Source organism: Temnothorax americanus, unplaced genomic scaffold, assembly GCF_048541705.1.
Source record: "Temnothorax americanus isolate GAGA-0224 unplaced genomic scaffold, ASM4854170v1 Scaffold16, whole genome shotgun sequence".
In the NCBI taxonomy this organism is placed as follows: Eukaryota; Metazoa; Arthropoda; class Insecta; order Hymenoptera; family Formicidae; genus Temnothorax; species Temnothorax americanus.
The window spans coordinates 900,975-927,952 of NW_027509297.1; the positions used below are offsets into that span (position 1 = coordinate 900,975).

General features: G+C 29.3%; 3 protein-coding genes and 1 long non-coding RNA gene across 9 annotated transcripts; 3 read left to right on the forward strand and 1 right to left on the reverse strand.

Moving 5' to 3' along the window:
* Positions 1 to 1,121: 1,121 nt before the first annotated feature.
* LOC143895479 (uncharacterized) lies at positions 1,122 to 26,903 on the reverse strand. 2 transcript variants are annotated; one of them, XR_013256332.1, is made up of 3 exons: positions 26,472 to 26,903; positions 25,826 to 25,879; positions 1,122 to 2,099 (listed from the first exon to the last, which is right to left on the reverse strand). It is a non-coding gene; the product is annotated as an uncharacterized LOC143895479 (long non-coding RNA). The 2 variants fall into 2 exon arrangements; XR_013256331.1 differs by having other exon boundaries at positions 26,547 to 26,892.
* On the forward strand, positions 1,982 to 4,125 carry LOC143895468 (uncharacterized). Its single transcript, XM_077402579.1, has 5 exons — positions 1,982 to 2,089; positions 2,370 to 2,476; positions 2,559 to 3,000; positions 3,169 to 3,267; positions 3,464 to 4,125. The coding sequence occupies exons 2-5, from the start codon at positions 2,389 to 2,391 to the stop codon at positions 3,867 to 3,869; spliced, it is 1,035 nt and encodes a 344-aa protein (XP_077258705.1). The 5' UTR covers positions 1,982 to 2,089; positions 2,370 to 2,388; the 3' UTR covers positions 3,870 to 4,125.
* LOC143895446 (uncharacterized) lies at positions 6,908 to 18,055 on the forward strand. Of its 2 annotated transcripts, XM_077402540.1 has the most exons (10): positions 6,908 to 7,367; positions 8,130 to 8,501; positions 8,926 to 9,110; positions 15,630 to 15,740; positions 16,152 to 16,254; positions 16,328 to 16,393; positions 16,549 to 16,662; positions 16,902 to 17,163; positions 17,262 to 17,427; positions 17,525 to 18,047. In XM_077402540.1, exons 2-10 carry the CDS (start codon positions 8,158 to 8,160, stop codon positions 17,539 to 17,541), a joined length of 1,368 nt encoding a protein of 455 aa, XP_077258666.1. In that variant the 5' UTR covers positions 6,908 to 7,367; positions 8,130 to 8,157; the 3' UTR covers positions 17,542 to 18,047. The 2 variants fall into 2 exon arrangements, with proteins under 2 accessions (XP_077258666.1, XP_077258667.1); XM_077402541.1 differs by lacking the exon at positions 16,328 to 16,393 and having other exon boundaries at positions 17,525 to 18,055.
* On the forward strand, positions 19,220 to 25,928 carry LOC143895445 (uncharacterized). 4 transcript variants are annotated; one of them, XM_077402536.1, is made up of 10 exons: positions 19,220 to 19,446; positions 19,828 to 20,197; positions 20,628 to 20,812; positions 22,626 to 22,736; positions 23,172 to 23,274; positions 23,359 to 23,424; positions 23,584 to 23,697; positions 24,078 to 24,381; positions 24,480 to 24,645; positions 24,776 to 25,928. In XM_077402536.1, exons 2-10 carry the CDS (start codon positions 19,854 to 19,856, stop codon positions 24,790 to 24,792), a joined length of 1,410 nt encoding a protein of 469 aa, XP_077258662.1. In that variant the 5' UTR covers positions 19,220 to 19,446; positions 19,828 to 19,853; the 3' UTR covers positions 24,793 to 25,928. The 4 variants fall into 4 exon arrangements, with proteins under 4 accessions (XP_077258662.1, XP_077258663.1, XP_077258664.1 ...); XM_077402537.1 differs by having other exon boundaries at positions 19,831 to 20,197; XM_077402538.1 differs by lacking the exon at positions 19,220 to 19,446 and adding an exon at positions 19,457 to 19,618.
* Positions 26,904 to 26,978: the final 75 nt, after the last annotated feature.

Consider the following 26,978-nt stretch of genomic DNA (forward strand, 5'->3'; position numbering starts at 1 on the left):
ATTGCCGAACTTTTTGCACTAGTGTACACTAGTGACACCGAAGCGTTCTTTATTGCAGTGCAACGTAGAACAAAACCGTTCTTTATTGCAGTGTAACCAAGTTCAGTGCGATAGTTCAGTGCATGATGGAAGAATACTAGGTGTAACATTGCGCATAATGGCGGCTGAATACAAGAAGAGCCAATAAGAAATTAGCCCCGAAATTGGCGTGAAATTCAAACACGATATTAATGAAAATATGTAATACAGTTAATACAAATACAAATAAATTAATATGTGGAAGAGTAAAATACAAGAAACTTGGAAACTAATAAAAACTTGTGTTATAAGTAAAAAATGATAATTATAAATGATTATCTACGTTAATTAATATTATTCTATTACATATTATATTATTTATGTACTATTTTATGCACTATCTTATTACACTATAATACTATATTATGTCTTTCATAAATTGCGTTCCAATATACACTACCAGTACCTTAGCCTGGGATGCACATGGTAATGATTCCCACACTACCCTCGTCCCTCGCCCAAGGGATGAGGGTGTCTTTGGAAGATTTCCCCATGTAAGAAAAAAAAGTATGAAAGGTAAGTATGAAAAGTAAGTATATAAGGTAAAATAAGTATGAAAGGTAAGTATGCAATAAATTGCAAGGTAAGTATAAAAAGCAAGTACGAAAGGTAAGGTAAGTATATATATGTTCCGGATGCATAATAACTGTTCCCGGGCGCCCCCCATAACAGTGCAGCGAAAGACACCGTGAGGTTTTAGTCGGTAGGCCATGCATGCAGTATCGTGGGCGATGTGCATGCATGGAATCCGACACTCCCCCCCGTTCCTCTGGCCGGAGGGCGGGAGGGGGTCTTCCCCTTTGGGGCTACTGGGTAAATTGGGCTCTAAGCCTGGGATCCCAGTAGTAGAAGATTTCCTCACGTTAAAAAAAAAAGGTAAAGTAAGTATGAAAGGTATGTAAGATAAGTATGAAAGGTAAGTATGAAAAATAAGTACGTAAGATAAGGTAAGTATGAAAGGTAAGTATGTAAGATAAGTATGCAAGGTAAGTATGAAAGGTAAGTATAGATAAGGTGTATAAACTAAGACAAATTACAGCATGTATGGTTTCTGTTTATTTATTATCAATATTTATTAATGTCTTGATTTTCTTTATTACATAATTTATATAACTTTCTGTTTCTTTTCTTCATCAAATTGTTTTGTGTTATATCTTTATTCACTTTTCTTAACCTGATGTATGTTCTAGTACGCACTAGACAGGCAATAACTTGTTTGGGAAACTTATTATTAGTTTTTGTACATATGATATCTGTTAATGTGTCAAAAATTTTTGGCTGCTTATTAAAGAAATTGCCATGAAATTTATGAAATTCGTGCTCCATTATATTAGCTGCTTCTTGGAAGCTTGTAGAGGGATATATGCAATTTCCTCGTGAAAACATGCAAAGCCAATCATTAGGTTGTGGATTCGGAAGGTCTTTGGTAGGGATTCCTAATTCACTAAAGTCGTTTCTATATCTATGTGCAACATATCCAGCAATGTACAATAGTGCATTTCTTTCAATAATATCAGTAGCTATTATTCGCTCAAAATCGTCGACCAACTTCATTTCTTGAGGACTAGGCTCATAAGTACTTAAATTTAACACTAGAAAGATGAAAAATGTATGTGAAGTAACAAATAATCGTTATGTAATATTAACAACAGTATACTCTTTATGTAATATTAAAAACAGTATACAACAGCTACAACCACGTGAACCACGATAACACATTCGGTAACGTCGACGACGTCGACGACAACGAGCGCACTAAGGCTCTAAGCGTACCTGGTACATACACGCGCGGCAACGGCGATCATGGGTTCCACTAACCTAACTTGTAGCGGTGGCCATATTGGTTTTTCAAGTTTGGGGCTAATTTCTGATTGGTTCAAGAGCGGCCATTACTTTGAACGACTGCGCATCCACGGGAATGTTACACCTGGTATTCTTCCATCATAGTTCAGTGTACTCGCTGCCCTAGGTCTGAGGCAGGGTCAGGCAGTGCAGTGCAAGGACCGGATAAGTAAATATGGCTGAAACATAAATAGTAATATAAATAAAGTAATCACAACAAATTATAAATATTAAATTAACTTATTAAATATTAAAGTAACTTGTGTTAAATATTAAAAAAAGAGAATAATAATCTATTTAAGTATAGTTAGGTTTATTTATTGTTTGTAAATATAAAATAACCTATTAAATATTAAACTAGTGTATTTATTGCATAAAATTGTATTTATAATCAAAATTATGAATTATTTACATTATACAGAATATAAAAGAATTTTTATAACTAATAGATCAGCTGAAAGCAAAGTCATGGAAAGTGAAACAGCAATTATACAAAGAGATGCGGCAGGAAATATTTTAATTGATGAAAATGGATTTGTTACTTGCATTTCTGAAGGTAAGTCAAATTATCTATTATATAAAATATGAGAGTAATTAAAAAATGAACAAAAATGAAAATTTATATATTATTTTTTTAGGAGGGCTGGAATTTCAAATTTGTTATTCAGAGATCAATTTTAACTGCGACTCCATAAATTGTACGGTAAACAACAAGTCAATGTTCATTCCGTTAAATGATAATAATAACGAAAGCAATAAAGAAAATCAACAAGACAACTACACGGAAAATAGAATACCAGAAAGCTCAGAAAGTATAGAAGAAACATTTTCATGGTCAGATGCGAGCACAAAATTATTTTTATGTTTGTATAAAGAAAAAATACATTTACTTACGACAAGAAAAATTAGAAACAAAAAAGTATTATGGCAAAAAATAGCAGAAGAAATGAATATACAAGGCTATAATGTATCAAATATACAAACTGAAAATAAATTTAAATCATTAGAAAGAGCTTACAAAAATATGATTACAAATAACAACAAAACTGGCAGAAGTAGAGCAACATGTCCATATGAAACGTAAGTTATTATATTTTAACTAAAGAATTAATATAATATATATACAAATGTAATACATTTATATATACTTATGCACTAAGATTTTTTGCTTTAACTTTTTTCAATTATCTATCTTTAAAAAATTGTAGTAGGAAAATATTTTTTATAATATAAAATGCATTATTATAGAGAATTGACGGATTTAATTGGGAGTAAACATAATATTGAACCTCTAATCACATCTGGAAATAAAGGCACAATACTGAGAACTGACAGAACTACACCTACGTAAGTTTTATATAAGTTCTTTTAATAATTTGTGTATTATTTCTTATATTAGATAATATTATATAATCTTTTACATAATAATTACTAAATAGTTAATGGTTAAAGAACACATATATGGAAAACATTTCTTTATACACAAATAATATCGTTTACACAAATTGTTTAAAGTATTTAATACTAATTAATGTCATTATAGGTTCACTAGTGGTGTATCTGAAACAGAAAATATACTGACAGGAAGTAACGCATCAACTAGTCAAGATATTTCAATATTTGAATCGGGACCAACCAACCAAGAATCAATGCCAATAGCACCAACACCAACTATGTCTAATCAGTCTAATCTGCAAAACACACTTTCTGTTGTAGAAATGCAAAGCAGAAACAAAAGGCAAATTGGCACAACAGCAAAAGTTTTGCAATCGTGTCAAGAAAGTATGAAAGAACTGATAGAACGTATTCAAGAAGAAAAGCACGATAAAATTGAAAGAGAAAAAGAGATATTAACGGAATATAGACAAATGAGACAATCGTATGTAAAAGCTAATGTATGTACATACAAAACTGTTTTCTTGATGTTTGTTTATTACTTGGCAATATAATATCTACAATTTTATGCATATATATTATAAACATACATGTATATCTATATTTTATATTTTATGCATTATAAAATAAAAAAATTTATAATACAAAATATTTGAATTATAATACATTATTTTCTTTTTATCGAGATAGTAAATTACAGATTTCGTCACGAACATGCGTTCCTCTCACATCATCCTCATATTCCCTTGCATTATCGATCATTACAATTGGTCTATTTTGTAATTCAATATCAGGATATTCTTCATTTAGTTGTGGTTCAAAATAGTGTAGGTCTTGCACATTCGCAATGTTATGTAATACACAACATGCATGTATGACTCGTACCATTCGTGGTATATCTCGCAATTTGAAATGATATAACTGACGAAATCTTTGCTTAAGGCAGCCAAATGCATTTTCGATAACAACTCTGCATGAGCTTAGTTTCTGGTTGAATGATCTTTGTGCACGTGTCAAGTGTCCGTTATCTTTATATGGAACAATCAATTGTTTCAAACAAGGATAAGCACTATCTCCCAACAGGTAATAATTATCTGAAAATTATTATTATATATGTATATATATATATATGTATAATGTATAATCATGGACTATTATATGTATATGAGCTGCTCATGTAAAAAAATGTAGCAGCAGCATGATAGAGATTGAAAATAACTTCAAGCTTTCTCTTCTAAGTGTACACATTGGTTGTTAATGTCTGCGCCATTCAATGGGCGCACTTCTTAAAGGGGAAAGTGTGAAGTTATTTTCCATCTTTTTGTCACACTGTAGATAAGAAAATTCTTTGTTCTAGCAAGGGATGAACAGTTCATATATAATATAGGTCTATATTTATATTATAAAACCAATTTTTGTTTTCAATTTACCTCCACAAATATTATGTAGATCATTATATAATGTTGAATTTTTAAAAACTCTTGCATCGTGAACGGAACCTGGATACCCAATAAATACGTCAATAAATTTCATGTCATGATTAACCGTCCCTTGCACATGAATGGAAAAATATTGTTTCCGATTTATATAGGAATCAGGATCTTCCGCAGGTTTGTCTATTTTGATGTGAGAACCATCAATAGCACCTGAAAAAGATTTCAATAATGAGAAGATTTCAATGAGCAAAATATTTTACATTAAAAATGTGAGAATATACTCTTATATATTTACCAATTATATTAGGAAATCCTTTTCGTTGAAGATAAAAGTTTGAGGTTTGTTCTTTTTCGAGATCAGTTGGATATTTAATAATATGAGGCGCTAAAGCTAAAATAAAATCGGTTACTCTTGTTATTACTGTGTGTAACGCACTTATTGTTATTCCGAATCTATCTGCTACATCTCGATAAGATCCTGTTTGATGACCCACAAACCATAAATAACATAAAATATGTTTTTCAGCGCTTATTTTATTATTTTGTACACGTTCTGAAAAAATAAAGTATAAATAAACAAAATAATAAAATATTTTTATTTTTATTTTTTAAGTATTATTTCTATTATTTTTTTGTTGTATATATTTAAAGTTAAACTAATTTTGTTAATACCTTGTATAGAAGTAAATATTTCCGACACTGTAAATTGGTCTATTAATTGATATGCGGCTCTTCTTGACAAGCGAAAGTGCATAAGAAAATCAACGTTATTATAATTATGAACAATATGTTCGATATAATTGTTTATTTTCACATGTACAATTCTTTGCACTAATCCAAAAATTGGATGTAACATGTGTAACTCATAAAAATCTGCAAATAAAAAATTATACTTACTAGTACTACTACTACTAGTACTACTACTACATTTACGTGAGCGTTACTTCTGTAGCAACTTACGATAATTCCTTCGCGTAAACGGGATTTTGTAGTAACTTACGATAATTTACTCCGCGTAAACGAGTGATATATCGTAAGTTACTACAGAAATAACGCTCGCGTAAACGTAGTATAGGTTAGTTTACATTAAATTAAATTAATTTAAAAAAATTTTTAATTTTTTCATAATATAATAATTGCATATAAAATACATACCATCGTCATCGTAACGCACAATAGGTTGAAATGGAAACATATTATTTTCTTCATCATCAGAAGATTCAAAAAATAAATCATTCAAGATCACTGCCATGTTAATTATTGCACTGACGCGTTCTTTATACTTGGTCACAAACAACTTGTCCTGCTAGCACTAGTTCCGTTCAGTGCAGTGCAGTATGAACTCAGTGTAGCAATAAAGAACAAACCTGAGGTTAAGGGAAGGGGGGAGGGGGTTTCCTCCTTAAATTCCGGTCTACAAATAATAATGGAGGATTCACATTGCGTCCGATCACATAATCACGTCCGATGTTCAACGTACGACGATCCGACATCCAATTATGGAGGATTCACATTGGGTGCGTTCAGCCGATACTCTGCTAGCCTAGCAATCGCGAGCAGTCGCTCGTTTTCGCTCGTTTCCTCTCCTTTGACCCAATGGATTAAAAGGAGAGGAAACGAGCGAAAACGAGCGACTGCTCGCGATTGCTAGGCTAGCAGAGTATCGGCTGAACGCATCCATTGCGTCCGATCACGTCCGATGTTCGACGTACGACGATCCGACATCCAATAACAGAATTTATTATTAGAGACAAAAATTTCCTATTGGATGTCGGATCGTCGTACGTCGAACATCGGACGCAGTGTGAATCCTCCATAATATCTCATGGAGGATTCACATTGCGTCCGATCACGTCCGATGTTCGACGTACAACGATCCGACATCCAATAACAGAATTTATTATTAGAGACAATAATTTCTTATTGAATGTCGGATCGTCGTACGTCGAACATCGGACGTGATCGGACGCAATGTGAATCCTCCATCTCACTCTCACTTATCGTACGATTTAACTCGTAGATAAATTCTTCAAGCATATTGGCCGCGAGATAGAGAATTTCTGGATATCCGAGAACCTCTCTATCCTACAGCCAATCAACATGCTTGGCAACAAACTTTGTCCACATAAAGGGGAGGGGAGGTCCGGTCAGTCCGGTGACTTGATTGTCAGTTGGAATATGGCGAACCTGTTAAGTGTTACGTGAAAGTTTTGACAAAATATTAAGTGAATCGTTCCTATTATCTTGGACGCTTTAGAAAATATTAGTGCTAATCATGAGCTAATATCCGGAGCTATGCCTATTTTGAAACTCATAAATATTCGAATCCATTATCTCTTGCACGGTTTTTCGCAGTAAGATTAAAATTCCCATCAGCTTCTCTCAAGATGCACAAAGCTTGAATAGTTATTGTAAAAATCTTCAGCTACTTTATTCTATTGAAGAGCCCATCTCCTTCGTAGCCTATTTACAATTTTGCTTGACGATCGAATTTTGAAATTGGCTTACTGTCGCACTGGTGACAGAACCAGACGATTTTCTTCAATCGCTGTGCGAAGACTCGACAACAACATTCCGGCCGAAATCTACTTTCCGCTTGCCTGCAAATTTTTAACGGTAAGTATTTCTTTTCTTCAAATGGATGAAGTATGTACAAAGCTATTCCCAAGAGAAGACCAGTTTCATTTTCTGGAAAACTTTTAATCTTGTTTACTCTAATATTATGATATTTACATAGGCTGTTCTCCAATATTTACTGCTAGCCTGAGAATTTAGTTTACGTTACTACAGATTTTCAGTAATGGCAGTGAATAAGAGAAAATTAATTGAGAAAAAAGAGTGATAAAAAAGAAAATAAGTAATACTTTTATGCTGTATAAATATGTGATAAAATAAAGAGAAAGTAAATGTGTGGCACGTAATTATCATATTTTGTACATTAAACATGCAACTAGATGATTCATATATTTTATGCAATTATGCAAATTTGTGTAGAAAAACTTTAATGCAACTGCTAATTTTTAAATGCACCATTGAACTCAAAGTAAAGAAATCTTATTTTGCATGCATTTATAAATCCCTATATAAATATCAAGCTTGGATATCCTTGTATTTTCTATATAACTTTATACTGTAATCGAAAAGCCCAGCTTTATTCCGAATGTACCGTTTCCGAGATGATGTGTTTATTTTAAATTGTTGAAGACGTGTAAGTTCAGAATTTGTTGTCAGAATCACAATTTATATGTATATTAAATATAAAAATGCTTAACCATAAAATTCAGTTTGTTATTAACTGTAGAATAAAGAAGACGACAAGAAATATTTCCTGCATTAATTAAAATCTGATTTTTTGATAATAAATTTAATATATTTCAGCAGCACTTTTTGCTTAGTATTTCCGACAATGAATCCAATACGTTCGACAACTTCCCGCGGCGATGAGGAGTCAAGATCAACACGTAGTGAAGATCACAATACTTATTCAGTTTTACGTTCAAGAACTGAAGACGAAAAGCAGAGACGTAGACGAGAATGGCAACGCCAGCAAGAACGAGAGAGACAACATGAAAAATTGAAACAGCAAAAGATTTTAGAATATGAAAGAAAACGTGCACAAGCTTTAAAATATGCTGAGGAAAAATCCTCGCGTCATAGTCGAAGCAAAAGCGGTAGTGAGTCTCCCTCGCATCTTCGGTATAGAGGTAGATCTACGTCAACTGCTTCCAAATCTGGTAGTTTGCATGAAAAGTGAGTTTACAACATACATATAACTATGCCTTTATATCTTTATTTTGACTTGATAGAGATAAGGTTACCAAAACTTTCAAATATCTGAAAAAGATATTTTAATAAAATAAATTAGTATAAAACAATTTATTGATAGTGAAAATTGCTTACAAGTTGAGATATATAAATAAATTCAGCTTAGCTTGTTAATAGAAAACTATAATTTCAATGCCAGATCAGAATAAGGCGCAAGATGTACAGAGATAAATGTATGTTTCTTTCACTTTTAAAAGGATTTTTTTTAATTGTATCACTATATTCATTATATGTAAATATAGAATATAGAAATAGGACTCTTTTCCTGGAATATTATATCTGGTTATTTTAATACAAAGAGTATAAGAATTACGATTAATTTAAAATATTATGATTGAATTCTCTTTAGATTAGATGAGCCTACAAGTGGAACAGTACCTTTGTTTAGAGGTCCTCAGAATGCACAGATAAATACTATGGAACTACGTCGAATTAAAGTTGATATTCACAGGAATATTCCTGTACAAGGACCTGTTCCCGAATTAGAGCGAGATATACTTAATCCTGAAGATGTGATCGTCAAGAGAAGAGAGGGTAAAATGTTACATTTTCCTAAAATCTTTGTTTCTCTAAATCCTTATTCTTTCCAGAAACTTGATTATTACCTAGCATTGCAATGAGTGCTGGAAGAGTTGTATTACAATCAAAGCATTGGCAGTAGTCTACAATATAATATGTCTATTATACCAATAGCACAAAAGTTTTATTATATTGGCACTAGGTTGATGCATCATAGGTTTATTCCTTACATCTATGAAGAGTTTATTATAAATAGTCGATATAGAAAGCTCCATGAAGATAACATCGAGCAAGAGAAATAATTGTAATAATGAATAACATTTGCAAATCTAGTTTAAGAAATGTTTCAACACGGGAAGAGTGCTTTGTCTATTATATTTGATCTGTGGTTTTTTCTATAAGATATATAAAATAAATGTCGATTTAATTTAAAACGCCTCCTGAGAAAATGATATGCTGCAGATCCAACAGTTAAAGGCCATTGTACGTAACAAAGTTTTAGTCATAATCGTAAGGCCATAAGAAAATGGACCAATCACACTCGATTATTCTTAGAGCGCGAGGAAAATAATCAACTATGATTGGTTTATTCTCTTACGGCCTTACGATTATGGCTAAATCTTTGTTACATGCAATGGCCTTAAAAAAGTATTTAAATAATATTTAAAAAATATCCAAATAACGTATTGTATATTTTATGTACTTTAGCTTAACGCATGTATAAATTGCAAATATTATACATATATTACTTTGTCTAAACTATAACTAATTTTATTTAGATTTCTATACTTATTTCTTTTTAATAAGCACACCTAATTGTCTTATATTTGTACGAGATTTTATTTAACTTAAAGTTTTCTCATTAAAAGAAAGTTGATGTAAATATAAGAAAATGCAAAGAACCTAACACTTTATTGAAATTAGTTTAAAAAGATTAATCATTTCTTAAATAAATTTTTAGTTTAAAGTAATAAATATTATTTAAACAAAATTGGTAGTAACATTATCAGAGAAAAGTATTATTACCAAAGAATTTACAGAAAAAAAGGATTAGGTATATATAATAGATTTCCTTAATATTTTTGGTATCATGTATTTGATTCAACATTAATAAAACATAAAATTAGTGGCTTCTCGTTAATTATGCATTGCCACATAAAGAAAATTATGAGTTTCTAGATATTTAAAAAATAATTCTATATTTATTTTTTAATATATTTTTATATTAATGTGACATATATAATTGGAAATTCCTACTTCACAGAAAATATTATTATATTAGTGCTACAAAAATGATGAAATAAATGATCATCAAAGAAAGCCTACAATGAAGATAAGATTAAACTTTTCATGATTTACTAGGATGAGCAAAAGATGGAAAAAGATATGCAGAAACAGGTATGGAAACATTTTCCCTTTTAGTAACTTGTTTTTAAAATTAATTTAATATAGTGAGAAAACAATACAATTTTTAAGATTTTTCTATATCAAGAAAAATTTGAAAAATTTTAAAAAATTGTAATTTTTATTATTATATAGAATATAGAATGATGTAATATTGTTGTATCAATGATTAATCTTTTTTACAAAATATTTTTTTTAATTTAATAAATTTAAGCTTATTACATTTATGATTAAAATGTAAAACAAAAGATTTTATATCAGAGTTCGCTTTTTTACATTAAATTTTATATTAAATTAATAAATCTGTTTAATACAACAATGTAAATAAATGTTGTCTATATATCTAATTTAATCATAATTAAAATAAATTCCTGCTTACAATATATGTCCTATGTACATTGAAAAAAAAACTGTTTATTTTCTTAGAAATTTTAAAAATACTTATGTAGTCTAATTATTTTTAAAAGTACATAGATATATGCATGGGACAAGCGTGGCCTAGTAGACAGCGCACTGGTCTATTGAGCCGAAGTCCCGGGTTCGAGCCCCGGTAGAGCTAGAAAAATTATATTCGCTCGTTCTCTTCTCGGAAGGCAATGGCAAACTACCGAGAGTATTCTTGCCATGAACATTTCTCTATAAAAATATAGCCGTTCGGAATCGGCGTTAAACTGTATGTAGGTTCCATATACAATGTGTATAATCTATGTGCGCAACACATGTATATGAAGAGAAGTCACCATGCTCGGACACGAGTAATAGGACTGAGGAGGAGGATATATGCAAATGAAAAAGAAATTTCATGGAAGAGCTTCATGGAAGATATATCAGCTATAAAAGTAATAAAATTGAAGAAACCTGCAATACATATAAGATTAGATTGGATTATTCATGAACAATACTAAAAAGAGATGATACATTGAATGTGAATAAAGAAGCTATTCGGAAATGGATATTCTACATTATGGAAGATATTCTATTTCATGGAAGACATTATGTCAACGCTACAAAAGGAATGATACAAAGATGGTTGAAGAAAATCTACAATGAAGATTTACAATTAATTTGAGGATGAGCAATGAATGGAGAATACTTGGAACAGGTATAATAATATCTACTTTTTTATAACAATTTGTTAAAATTGATTAAATACACTGAGAAAAAGAAATATATATATATATATATATATATATATATATATATATATATATATAGAGAGAGAGAGAGAGAGAGAGAGAGATTTTTATATAAATGAAAAGATCTGGAAAATATATATGTATATATATATATATATATATATATATATATATATATATATATATATATAGTCCTTTCAGATATCTTTTCATTTATGTAAAAAGTTAAAAAATTATAATTTTATTCTGTACACTGATAATATATAATAACATACAATGACGTAATTAAGTATATGTTTATTTTTATGATTAATTTTGATCATATATCAATGTCTAATAGTTATAACACTCAGAACTTTTACGTCATGAATCTAATGATATTAATAGAATTTTAAACGGTTAAAATTAATTAATCAGCCTTTATATAGAAATAGAAGAAGAATGTTACAATAAAAATTAGAGAAATTTATGGAAAATTTTACAGTCTGATAAATTAAAAAATAAATTAGTAAATAGCATATGACAAACTATTAAATGTTTTCCAATTATTATTATTTAAATCTATTGGTTGTTACATAGGAAATTTTGAGGAATTTACATTTATATGTTTTTATAAAACAAATATTTTTTAATGATAAAATATTACATATTATTTTAAAATGTAATTATAAAAATATGACTCATGATTGAGATATATAGATAGGATATCTGTGTAAATATAAAAATTCATTTAATAATTAATTTTTTACAACCGTTTTACAGCATTATTTTTAGAAACATACATGTATTATATAAAATTTTGCTTCACAGAATATATTATTAATACAGGATGATATAAACATGATTGAAGAAAGTCTGCAATGAAGATGTAATCAAATATTTTCCGATAGGATGAGCAGTAGTCAAGGGAGATATTGAAAAACAGGTATAGAAACATTTTTTTTAATGATTTGGTCTTAAAATCAAAAGTGATTAAATACAAGGAAAAAAAGGTATACATTTTACATATTGTGATTTAAACATATATTTATTATATTTTTGTTATACAAATGTTTTAAATTCTTAATTATTAAAACATAAAGTTTCAAAGTATTGAGAAATATATTAATTTCATGATTGTAAGTTATTCCAATATCACCAACGGTTTACCAACAACGGAAGACAATATTTTTTGAAAGATAATTAATATATTATTTTACTGGAAGATGGTTTTCTATTTACCATGGAAGTTACTGTGTCCTCTTTTTTTTTACTCAAGATTTTATAATCTATTACATTACTAAATATAAGCAAAATACATATTTATTAATATATATATTTTAACATCTTGAAATATATATACATATTTCAAAATGTATTTAAAGATCATCGGAATTACAACGGCATTTCATATGCAATGATCTAATAATTCTGCCAATGTAATTTTTATTTTTGATTTATAATATAAATTTATAAGTAATCATAAAATAATTTATAATATTAATAAGCGAAAAATATTCTACTAATAAAACATATTTTACATCATCGAAATATTATGCAATTTTTTGTCGTGTTTTGCATTTGAGTCTTTCTATATCTGTTATTTAAATTAGCATATTTAGAGGTTGTAAAATATTGTATTGCTTTGTCCATGAGCCTAGCAAATACTAATTTTATTTTCCAATGCAATTTTTATTAATATTTTTACTTGCATACGGTGTCTATACCATTACTGTTGTCATAATAATAATCAATAAAAACAAAATATAATTTAAAGCGTGTATAAATCTAAGAAAGGGTACCCCACGTTAAGATAGGCAAAATGCCACTGTCAATGAAACGGAAAAATAACTTTGGATCTGCATAAGTACACTAAAAAAAGAATTTTCTACGATTTTTCCAACCATCCATCCTCCCTCCTTTTCCTAGTGGCACCAAAAACCGGTTTTTTCGAACATTATTTTTTTTCTTCGGTTTCTTTGTGTTAAAAATTTTGAAAAAATTTGAGAATATAGCTTATGAAAAGTACTTAACACAATTTTTTTAGCTTTAGGGGCGTTGAATACCTAACCTAAAAAAATAAAATAAATATTTGAATCAATTTTTTTCTAATTTCTTTGATAGTTGCAGGTTTAATTAGAAAATTGTATATTTTAGTGTTCTACATGTATTGGAATTTTCTCAGATTTTTCGGAATGGTGGACAAAAATGCGAAAAACCCTATTTTTAGCCACTTTTGGGCCTTTTATGGTCCTCAAATGATTGATAGTGCCTTAACTGACTCTAAAATAAACATAATATATTACTTTTAGATATATGTTGTCAATATTTGATAAATTCCTATACGTCTCACATGTTTTTGAGCATGAAATCAGTCATAACTCAACGAGAAAACCCTAATTTTTGTATAAAAGTGCCTTTTTTTCGTCGATTTCTGGATTTTTGGTTATTTTATCTAAGTTTTTTTGCATATGATTGGTAAATGTGAATATAAATATAATAAAAAATTGTACTTCTTATACATATATTTCAAATAAATCGTTCATTTATTCAAATACATACATTTTCATGAAAAAATAATTAATTTTTATGATTCCATGATCGTCTCTTTAATCCTCCTCGTCACTATCTTTCTCAATTACTGGTGTTACTTCTTCGAAGTCGAACAATGATATTGTAAATAAGACAAATAAGACAAATCTTATTTACAATATCAACCTGATAGTGTGGGACTCAACGGTGTCAGACGTTATTGCTGTAACTGCGCTAATAGTAATAACAAAACTATAGGGTGTTGCTCGTATATAGCCGCCATAATTTTTTACCTGTCTCATGCAAGATACTTGTCAAGGATTATTCGACCAGCTGAGATACTTACAACATTTACTACGCCGTTTACGCGAGCGTTACTTCTGTAGTAACTTACGATATATCACTCGTTTACGCGGAGTAAAATATCGTAAGTTACTACAAAATCCCGTTTACGCGAAGGAATTATCGTATGTTACTACAGAAGTAACGCTCGGGTAAATAATTGTTTGACTTCCAAGAAGTAACACCAGTAATTGAGGAAGATAGTGACGAGGAGGATTAAAGAGACGATCATGGAATCATAAAAATTAATTCTTTTTTCATGAAAATGTATATATTTGAATAAATAAACGATTTCTTTGAAATATATATGTATAAAAGGTACAATTTTTTATTATATTTATATTCACATTTACCAATCATATGCAAAAAAAACTTAGATAAAATAACCAAAAATCCAGAAATCGACGAAAAATAGGCACTTTTATACAAAAATTAGGGTTTTTTCGTTGAGTTATGACTGATTTCATGCTCAAAAACATATGAGACGTATCGGAATGTATTATTGACAACATATATCCAAAAGTAATATATTATTTTTATTTTAGAGTCTATCAATCATTTGAGGACCATAAAAGACCCAAAAATGGCTAAAAATAGGGTTTTTTGCATTTTTGAGTACGGCCCACCATTCCGAAAAATCTGAAAAAATTCCAATACATGTAGAACACTAAAATATACAATTTTCTGGAGTAATTAGACCTGCAACTATCAAAGAAATTAGAAAAAAATTGATTCAAATATTTATTTTATTTTTTTAGGTTAAGTATTCAACGCGCCTAAAGCTAAAAAAAATTGTGTGCTAAGTACTTTTGATAAGCTATATTCTCAAATTTTTTCAAAATTTTCAACATGAAGAAACCGAAAAAAAAATAATTTTTGAAAAAAAAACGGTTTTTGATGCTATTAGGAAAAGGAGGGAGGATGGATAGTCGAAAAAATCGTAGAAAATTCTTTTTTTAGTGCACTTATGCAGATCCAAAGTTATTTTTTCGTTTCATTGACAGTGGCATTTTGCCTATCTTAACGTGGGGTACCATTTAATTTAGATAAGAAAGATCTAAATCATTACCTGAATTTCTTTTTCACTTATGCATATATCTTACTGAAATTATATTATTAAACAATGTAATGAACTATATAGGAGAAGGATGTAAACCAATATTTGACAGGGAAGAAATAAAAAAGGCTACAATCAAAACTAACGAAATAGAAGAACGACGCACAGTTGTAGCTATAGATAAAGAACAATCGGGTATGTAGTATATAAATAATTATTATTTATTATTAATTTTTAAATTATATCAATTAAACTTGAATTAATGAATATATAAAATTACATTAAATATTTTTCGAAATACTTAAAATTCTTTGAATAAAAAAAGCACAACATACATGAAATTATTCTATATACATTTATGATATATATAAATATACATATATAGAACTTTGTCATTGAATGTAGAATATAAATATAACGTGACTAATTTATGGTTAAATATTTTATTTATAGATCATATCTTTAAAAAACAAATAATTTTATATATGTCAAGAAATATAGATAAATAATTTAGTTTTCGGTGTTTGAGGCTTCATAATGAATAATACAACATAGCATTCTTTAAAAACATAGTATATACATATAACACTACATATAATATTACAGCCTCGACAAAAAAATCACGTACTTCAAGGAGAAGATCTTTATCCTTGAGTCCAATTAGGAATCATATTTATAGTTCCGGATATCCGCCATCTTATCAATCTAGGTTTGTCTCTCACGATGACAATATTCTTTATACTAGGATATATATTCTTTAATGCATTTACTTATGATCTTAGACACCGCATAGATTTGAAGCATCAGGATAACAAGACAGAAAATTGTGATATTCGTAAAAATGATGGGTAAAGCTAGCTTTAGTTATAATTTATTTATTGATGAAAAGAAATTCAATCTTGTTTTTCAAATAATCAAAAGTAAATAAGTATTATATAATTAAAAACAGTTAAATAGTTGTTTTATATTTCTGAAAAGTGTGTTCTCTTTCTATATTTTGTAGGGCAAGCAGTTTAGAGAAACGTAGAAAATATAAAGAGAAATACACAGAAAGAGATGCAAATAAACATGATGCTAATCGATCCCGTTCTAGAGAACTGCACAACTCATATTCGAGGTATGGAGTAAATCATTAATATAGAAAAATATAGTAAAATCATTAATATAGAATTTATAGATTGTTATTTTAAATAAATTAATACTTTTATTATTATAAATATTTAAATTATTTTTAATTTGTTACGATTTAGAGATATTACCAGGCTTGATTAATTTATTTGTAAAATGAAAAAAGAGTGCTAATTTAACCATTCTTTAATACTTATGAATAGTCATTTCTAATTATTATCCTTACAGACCGTTTACGGAAGAGAAATCTTATCGCGACAGATATCGTGAGAGATCAAATGAACGTTCCCATGAAAGAAGAGATAGGGATAGGGATAGAGACAGAGACAGGGATAGAGAAAGGGAAAGGGATAGAGAAAGGGAAAGGGAGAGGGAAAGAGATAGAGATAGAGACAGGGACAGAAACAAAGATAGAGATAGATCCAGAGAACGAAGGGGTATAGCACCACATTATATTGAATCACCAATACCCGTGCCTATCTATTATGGGGTAAGAAAAATATATACAAACTATTGATCTAATGAATGTTCTTAATGAAAATTTGTTGGATTTCTAATTTATTTATTTTTTGTTAATATACTTTTTAGAGTTTTCCTCCGAGACCAATCGTAGTGAGCCCTATGGTCCCATTAAGAGGACAGATTCCTCCTATGGGAAGAGGCAGACACCCTGCTTTAATGGCACCAGTCAGACCATTTCCACCACGATTTCCTCCGGATATGTACAGATTGGGACATCCACCTCCAAATCCAAGTAAATACATATATATGCATTACAAATAGCAGTACACAACTGTATATGTATTGTACAATATTCTGTATACATATATATAAACAAAATTCTTTCACAGGATTTGGACCATTTTAAAACAACGGACCATATTTCATACTTATTGTTAGTCAATAGCAATTAAAATAATGGTTTATCTTGGATACGCACAATCAAGGTTTTATTATATTATAGAACGTAATATTATTTTAAAATGAATTATAATATGCTTGAGAGAGAGAGAGAGTGAATTAAATATATTATATATGTAAAGTCTGCATGAAAATGGAGGAGTAAAAGCCATAGTGGTGTAACTCAAATTTTTTAAGATATTGACTCGTCTGCATAGATGCAATCTATACAATATATAAATTGTAGCTATGCACACGAATCAATATTTTAAAAAATTTGATTTATACTATTATGGTATTAACCCCTCCAAATAATACAATTATAATATAAAGTAATATAAAATAATAATGCATATATAACTTATATATACTAATAGAGCATATAACTTATATATAAAATATTTTCTATGTAATATATATATATATATATATATATATATATGTAGAATATATTATTATAGAGCATTCATACACGTGCATATACACATATTGTTCTTAATCAATAATTTATAATTAGCGCTATTCTGTAAATAAAATTGAAATGTTAATTCGTAAATAAAATTTAAAGGCATTTATTTTCTTTAAGAAAATCTGTCCTATCCCTGAGATACAGATACAATCTTTTCTCTTTCTTGTATTATACTAACGCAAGAAACTGAAACAGATCTAGAAATAGGAAAACTTTACAAGAATAAAGCAGAAGTTAAGGAAAGAAGAGAAATTGAAGAAATTATATACAAAAAAGAAGACTATGAACTGTTAGAAGAGTTTAAAAACAAGTACAATCAAAGGAATATTAATAAGTTCGTATACACGGATGGATCTAAGATTGAGGGAAATTCTAGTGTTGGAGAGGGGATTGTGATAGAAGAAGAAGAAGACGCTTTTTACGCAAGCTTACACCCAAAAACTCGTCAACATACACTGCCGAAGCATTCGCGATATACGCGGCATTAAGGAAAATAGAAGATAAATTGGAAAAAGAACACAAAGAAGAAGGTGAAATAATTATAATTCTATCAGATAATCAAGGGGTGATTATATATATATATATATATATATATATATAATATATATTTATTTTTGTACACGTCCAGCCTGTTATTTTTAATTGTTTTATATATATATATATATATATATATATATATATATATAACAGGCTGGACGTGTACAAAAATAAATATATACTCGAAATTAAAAGGAGACATCATAAAATAAAAACAAGATTTAAAAAACGAATAATTTACGCATGGATTCCGTCGCACAAGGGCTTTACAGGAAATGAAATGGTGGATAAACTGGCAAAAGCAGGGGGACAGAAGAAAATAGTAAATAAGGATATTGAAGTACCCATACAAGATTATATGACAGTTTTTAAGGAAGAAGCTAAAAGTAGAACGCAAGAAAAAATAAAAAACGAAGCAAGATACAAAGGAAGAGACTACTTTGGGAAATACTACGACGAGGAAAAAAAGAAACCTTGGTTCCACAAAATAAAAGCGGAAAAATAGTTTCATACATGGATAAATAGAATAAGAGCAAACCACTACAATTTAAACGAGTCTCTAGCTAGAAAAGAATACATAGAGACACCTGACTGCGAATGTGGAAACTACGTGGAGGACATAAACCACGTGGTATGGGATAGAAAGTACGAAGACCGAAGACCAGAGAGAAAGACTGAACGAAGAACTTGAAATCAGGAACTTGAGAGGATCGGAGGACATATTTGATGATATTTGAGCTGATCAGGAGAGAGGACTGGACTAAGATTTCTGTGATATTCAGATTCATTAAGAAGATAAATAGGATTATATTATATGAAGCAGAAGAAAGCACAGATTAATAATATACTACGCTATATAGCCCAAAGGTGAGGTTGAAGGCGTCTATAACTCCAACCGCGGAGTTAATAACCTAAAAAAAGTCGTCAACTTTAACGATTAATTATTTCGCTTCGCGGGGCAGAGCGACACGTTTTTCTACCAGATTCTTTAGTTTTACGCAAAAACACATCATTGAGCATAAATTCACCGATATCAGAGGTGATGCCCCTAAACTGCAGTATAATTAACCATAGATATGTATTAAATATGTATTAAATGTAAAACGCTGAACATTATGATCTTAAATTGAATCATAAGATTCAGTTTGTTATTAACTGTATAATAAAGAAGATAACAAGAAGATAACAAGAAATATTTCCTGCATTAATTAAAATCTAAATTTTTGATAAAAATTTTATATATTTCAGCAGCACTTTGCTTAGTATTTCCGACAATGAATCCAATACGTTCGACAACTTTCCGGAGCAATGAGGAACCAAGATCAACACGTAGTGAAGATCACAATACTTATTCAGTTTTACGTTCAAGAACTGAAGACGAAAAGCAGAGACGTAGACGAGAATGGCAACGCCAGCAAGAACGAGAGAGACCACATGAAAAATTGATACAGCAAAAGATTTTAGAATATGAAAGAAAACGTGCACAAGCTTTAAAATATGCTGAGGGAAAATCCTCGCGTCATAGTCGAAGCAAAAGCAGTAGTGAGTCTCCCTCGCATCTTCGGTATAGAGGTAGATCTACGTCAACTGCTTCCAAATCTGGTAGTTTGCATAAAAAGTGAGTTTACAACATACATATAACTATATGCCTTTATATCTTTATTTTGACTTGATAGAGATAAGGTGACCAAAACTTTCAAATATCTGAAAAAGATATTTCAATAAAATAAATTAGTATAAAATAATTTATTGATAGAGAAAATTGCCTACGAGATGAGATATATATAAGTAAATTCAACTTAGCTTGTTAATAGAAAACTATAATTTCAATGCCAGATCAGAATAAGGTGCAAGCAAGATGTACAGAGATAAATGTATGTTTCTTTTTTACTTTTAAAAGGATCCTTTTTAGTTGTCTCTACAATCATTATGTAAATATAGAATATAGTGATAGGACTATTTTCCTGGAAAAGGATATCTGGTTATTTTAATACAAGGAATATAAGAATTACGATTAATTTAAAATATTATGATTGAATTCTCTTTAGATTAGATGAGCCTACAAGTGGAACAGTACCTTTGTTTAGAGGTCCTCAGAATGCACAGATTAATACTATGGAACTACGTCGAATTAAAGTTGATATTCACAGGAATATTCCTGTACAAGGACCTGTTCCAGAATTAGAGCGAGGTATACTTAATCCTGAAGATGTGATCGTCAAGAGAAGAGAGGGTAAAATGTTACATTCTCTAAATTTTTATGTTTCTCATTTTTCTTTTCCACAGAAATTCAGTTGTTTTCAACATTGTAATTTAACAAAAAAAAATAAGATGTTTACTGAAAACAAATGCTCACCTTTAAGGGTCGACAGGAGTCATTTAATTATTACTAGAATCGTAAAATACATATTACGGCCAAAATAATGAGGAAATCGCACTTTAACTATGATATTCGCAATCAGCAGCATCGTCTTCAAGTTGCTACAGAGCGATTTTTTGGAAAAATTATCAAAATAAAATTTTCGAGTTTTTATATAGAAATTCTTTAGAATTTTATATAGAAATTTTTTGGAAAAATGATCAAAATAAAATTTTTGAGTTTTTATATAGAAATTCAAAAATTTTATTTTGACCATTTTTCCAAAAAATCCCTCTGTAGCAGCTTGAAGGCGATGCTGCTGATTACGAATATCATAGTTAAAGTGCGATTTTCTCATTATTTTGTCGTAATATGGATTTTACGTTTCTAGTAATAAATGACTCCTGTCGATTCTTAATAAATCAAATATTGCAATTTGTTACATGCAAATAATAGCGTTTTCGACCGGGCCGAGTTTGCTCGCTCTGAGAGCAATTAATGACGTCACTTCGGCAAATTGACCAACGTTATTGCTCGATTTTGACGCCCAGTCGAAAACGCTATAAGAAATTATACAGATGGTTACACATGATTTTGTAACTGCAGTTGTTTAGACTAGGAGTCCTCATAAAAACGGTAGATATTTGCTATATAATTATTGTTAATTCTATACTTGTTAACATATAGGAATTCAAACAAAGTAAAGAATATAGAAAATAGAAAGTGATCTAAAAAAAAATTTTGTACAAATTTAACACATTTCGTATTTTAAAGAATCTTTGAAAGTAACACATAGTTATTTTTAGTAAATTAAAAAAAAGTTTATATTTCTGCATTGATTGCCTGCATATAAAGAAATATCCATAGTGTTCAAATGGCATTATATTATGATTTGATGAAAGTTACAATAGCTTTAAAGCTACAATTGCGATTTAAAGAACGAAGATTTTATCCTACAAGACCATTAGTTTTGTCTATTTATAATATCATTTTTTTTTATTTGCAGCGTATCTATATATTTACATAAAAATGTATTTATCGTAGAATCATCATGGAAGATACCTGCATTTTAGATTTTTCATCTGGAAGATCTTATGAAGATTTTGTTTCTAATACATATGTACAACCTTTTAATGCAGTCGAGTAGTTTTTTCTTTTATTATAATTTAATATATGTAATTTAACATAATAATAATGGGTTAATACAAATTATATGGAATTATAATCTTAATTTTATTTAAAATACAGAACCAATTATTTCTTAAAATTATTCTGATTAAAAAATAATAACATTTAAATTTTAATAACTTTTAATTTTATGTTATACAAATGAACAGTTATTTTATATCCCTTAATTTTGGAATGCAGTTTACTTCAAAGAGCTTGATGTAAATTTCACACAACTTATAAGATACTCTGGAGATTCTTGTTCTAGATCATGGAAGACAACATATCAAGAGATATATTAAGAGAATAGTGGCTAAAAAAATATTCATGTGGAAAAAATAATAGTATATAATTAACTTTCAGTTTCTGTTTTAAAAAAAATGTGTATGTCGTACACAAATTTTTTTTTTCTTCTTTCAAAGATGAAATTTTTCTTTTGACTAATGCATTAGACTTATCAGAACTGTGTCAATAAGAAATCACTAAAAGACTAATAAAATGAATAAAATAAATCATATAGGAGAAGGCTGTAAACCGATATTCGACAGAGAAGAGATAAAAAAAGCTACGATAAAAACGAACGAAGTAGAAGAACGACGTACAGTTGTAGCTATAGATAAAGAACAATCAGGTGTGTATTATATAAACTATTATTATTTATTATTAATTCGTACATTATACCGATTAAACTCGACTTAATAAATATAAAATTACATTGAATTTTTTCAAAATACTCGAAATTCTTTGAACAAGAAAAGTATAACATACATGAAATCATTCTATATATATTTATGTGTGATACATATAAAATATACATATATAGAACTTAACTAGAACTACATATTCACTGAATATAGAATATACATATATAATGTGACTAATTACTGGGTATATATTTTTATTTATAGATTATATCTTTAATTTAAAAAACAAATAATTTTATATATGGCAAGAAATATAGATAAATATTTTAGTTTTCGGTGTTTGAGGCTCCATAATGAATAATGCAACATAGCATTCTTTAAAAACATAGTATATACATATAACACTACATATAATATTACAGCCTCGACAAACAAATCACGTACTTCAAGGAGACGATCTTTATCCTTGAGTCCAATTAGGAATCATATTTATAGTTCCGGATATCCGCCATCTTATCAACCTAGGTTCGTTTCTCTCGCGATGACAATATTCTTTATACTAGATATATATATTCTTTAATGTATTTATATATACTTATGATCTCTTAGACACCGCATAGACTTGAAGCATCAGGATAACAAGAGAGAAAATTGTGATATTCGTAAAAATGATGGGTAAAGCTAGCTTTAATTGTAATTTATTTATTGATGAAAAGAAATTCAACCTTGTTTTTAAAATAATCAAAAGCAAATAAGTAATATATAATTAAAAACAATTAAATAGCTGTTTTTTTTATATTTCTGAAAAGTATATTCTCTTTCTATATTTTGTAGGGCAAGCAGTTTAGAAGAACGTAGAGAATATAAAGATAAATACACAGAAAGAGATGCAAATAAACATGATGCTAATCGATCCCGTTCTAGAGAACTGCACAACTCATATTCGAGGTATGGAGTAAAATCATTAATATAGAGAATTTTTAGATTATTAAAAAAAAAAAAAATAAATTATTTTAAATAAATAAATTAATTAATACTTTTATTATTATAAATATTTAAATTATTATTAATTTGTTACGACTTAGGCCGGTATTCATAGTCTTCAAGATCGTCTTAAGTAATGTCTTAAGACGCTAATACGGCTCTGTGATTGGTTTATGACAACTTAAGATTGAACTTAAGACGGTCTTGAATAACAATGAATATATATATACCGGCCTTAGAGATATTACTAGACTTGATTAATTTATTTGTGAAATGATAAAAGGGTGTCAATTAAACAATTCTTTATAGTTATGAATAGTCATTTTTAATCATTATCCTTACAGGTCGTTTATGGAAGAGAAATCTTATCGCGACAGATATCGTGAGAGGTCAAATGAACGTTCCCATGAAAGAAGAGATAGGGATAGAGATAGAGATAGAGACAGAGACAGGGATAGAGAAAGGGAGAGGGAGAGGGAAAGAGATAGAGATAGAGACAGAGACAGGGATAGAGAAAGGGAGAGGAAGAGGGAAAGAGATAGAGATAGAGACAGGGACAGAAACAAAGATAGAGATAGATCCAGAGAACGAAGGGGTATAGCACCACATTATATTGAATCACCAATACCCGTGCCTATCTATTATGGGGTAAGAAAAATATATACAAACTATTGATCTAATGAATGTTCTTAATGAAAATTTGTTGGATTTCTAATTTATTTATTTTTTGTTAATATACTTTTTAGAGTTTTCCTCCGAGACCAATCGTAGTGAGCCCTATGGTCCCATTAAGAGGACAGATTCCTCCTATGGGAAGAGGCAGACACCCTGCTTTAATGGCACCAGTCAGACCATTTCCACCACGATTTCCTCCGGATATGTACAGATTGGGACATCCACCCCCAAATCCAAGTAAATACATATATATATGCATTACAAATAGCAGTACAACTGTATATGTATTGTACAATATTCTGTATACACATATATAATATATATATATATATATATATATATATATATATACAAAATTCTTTCACAGGATTTGGACCATTTTAAAACAACGAACCATATTTCATACTTAGTCAATAGCAATGAAAAAAAAAAAAAAAATGATTTATCTTGGATACACAATCAAGGTTTTATTATATTATAGAACGTAGTATTAAAATGAATTATAATGCTTGAGAGAGAGAGAGAGTGAGCGAATTAAATATATTATATATGTAAAGTCTGCATGAAATATAAATGGAGGAGTAAAAGCTATAGTAGTGTAACTCTAATTTTTTAAGATATTGACTCGTGTGCATAAATACAATATATAAAGTTAGATAAAATTAAGTTAAAATTAATTAAGTTTGTTAGATAAAATGTGTAGCGAAGAGATATAGTAACTGTTCTAGAGAAAATTAACAAATGGCGTTGAAAATCAGGATTTTGTTTGTCTCGTTATTTAAGAAATATTTTCGAGCCTTTGTGTGCGCCTCTGAAAACATTTCGGACAGAAAGCGATAGCTGATGAATCGGGCGAGTGGCCGATTAGCTAATTGATCTGATTGATTCATTTACAGTACTAAACGAGTGTTAAAACTCGTCTTTTAATAAAAGTATGAGTGTTCGAATCATTATAAAATTATCCGAATTATTTTTATTATTATATATTGTCATATGAAAAGTGAGTGTAAAGAACACGAAATTCTCCAATAATTTTCATTATATGTTTTCAAAATCGGTTAAGTAAATCAAAAACTGTTCTTTATAACTGAATGCCATGTTTTGCATTTTTCATCCGTTTTCCTTTTCTTTCCGATATCTAAATTCTATGCCTATTTCATTTTGAATGTGGAAAGTCTAATGTAAAGCAGCTCTATATAAACAGACTTAAAGATAACATTAAATATTATAATTAAATTTAATTGATTTTTTATAATTATAATATTATAATCAAAGTTTTGCTATTGCATAGTTTTAATTAAAATTATATAATTTTTCTCTTTATTATCTTTTTCGTAGAGAGAGAGAGAAGTTGCTTTTCTTTCCACACTGAAAATGAAAAGTATAGGGTACTAAAAATGTACAGTTTTTGACATACCTATATTATAGATTTTCTCTACCGATACAGTGTATATTGAAACGGAAGAAAAATCTGTAATAAATACAAATAATTAATAAAAAATTTCTCTGTACACAGATTACATCTGATCTAATACATTGAACTTGAGACAATTATATTAAAACGTAAGAATTTAATGAAATTTAATGTAACATTCCTGCATAAAACGTCTTATTCAAAAATATTGTTTCGCATTCGCGAGATTTTGTCATGAATTCTGCTTTGCAACGTACAATTTCGGATTGGATCACGGGTCAATACTTTTCAGTGCGATACTGGGAATAGAACGTGAAAATTGTGTATGCCTCTGAATCCAAAAACAATTAGCAGAAGTGAATCCTTTTTTTAATAATGCAAGAATTCGCATTTGTTTGAAGGTTATCGATTGCGATTGAATGCGAGGAATATTTTAAGCTAAGTGAATTCTTGCGAACCAATACTTTTCAATCCCTTTCTTCGCATCAGAAAGCAGAATTTAAATTAATTCCTTTCAATCCGACATTTTATGCAGGGATATAGCAAATGCCGGAAAAACAGAAAAGAAACAAATTATCATATTTTATATTATTCAAAAAGTTTTAAATCTTTCCGCAAACTGTTATATATATATATATCGGAAAAGAACCTTTTCTCTTCTCGGAAAGGAACCAAAAAATTGTGAACATAGCACGGAAGAGTACCACAAAATTGTGAACGTTACCACAAAATCGATATAGCACGGAAAAGAACTGTTGAAAGTAAGCGTTGTCGTATCCTTTCGCTTGTCGCAGTTGTGCTGAAACGGGACAGATTAACAATACACAATACACGTACTTGTGCGTACTTTTACTATACACGCTCTTTGGTTTTTATTTCAACAATGAGTCGACACTCGACACTGTCCGACAGTCGACTTGCACGTGAGGCGGCAAAAACGGAACTGAACATAGAAAGAAAAGAAAACTCGACTCTCAGAATGCAAAAATCCCGGCCATAGAATACAATATAATCTAGTGACAGTCATCGCCATTGCCGGTAACTAAGAACGCGACGCTAGCGCCACATGTCAGTGTGATTGCTATATCTGCAACAAGAACCATAAAATCATAGATCATAGGCATTACCTACGGGATTCATGTTTCATGGATATTGG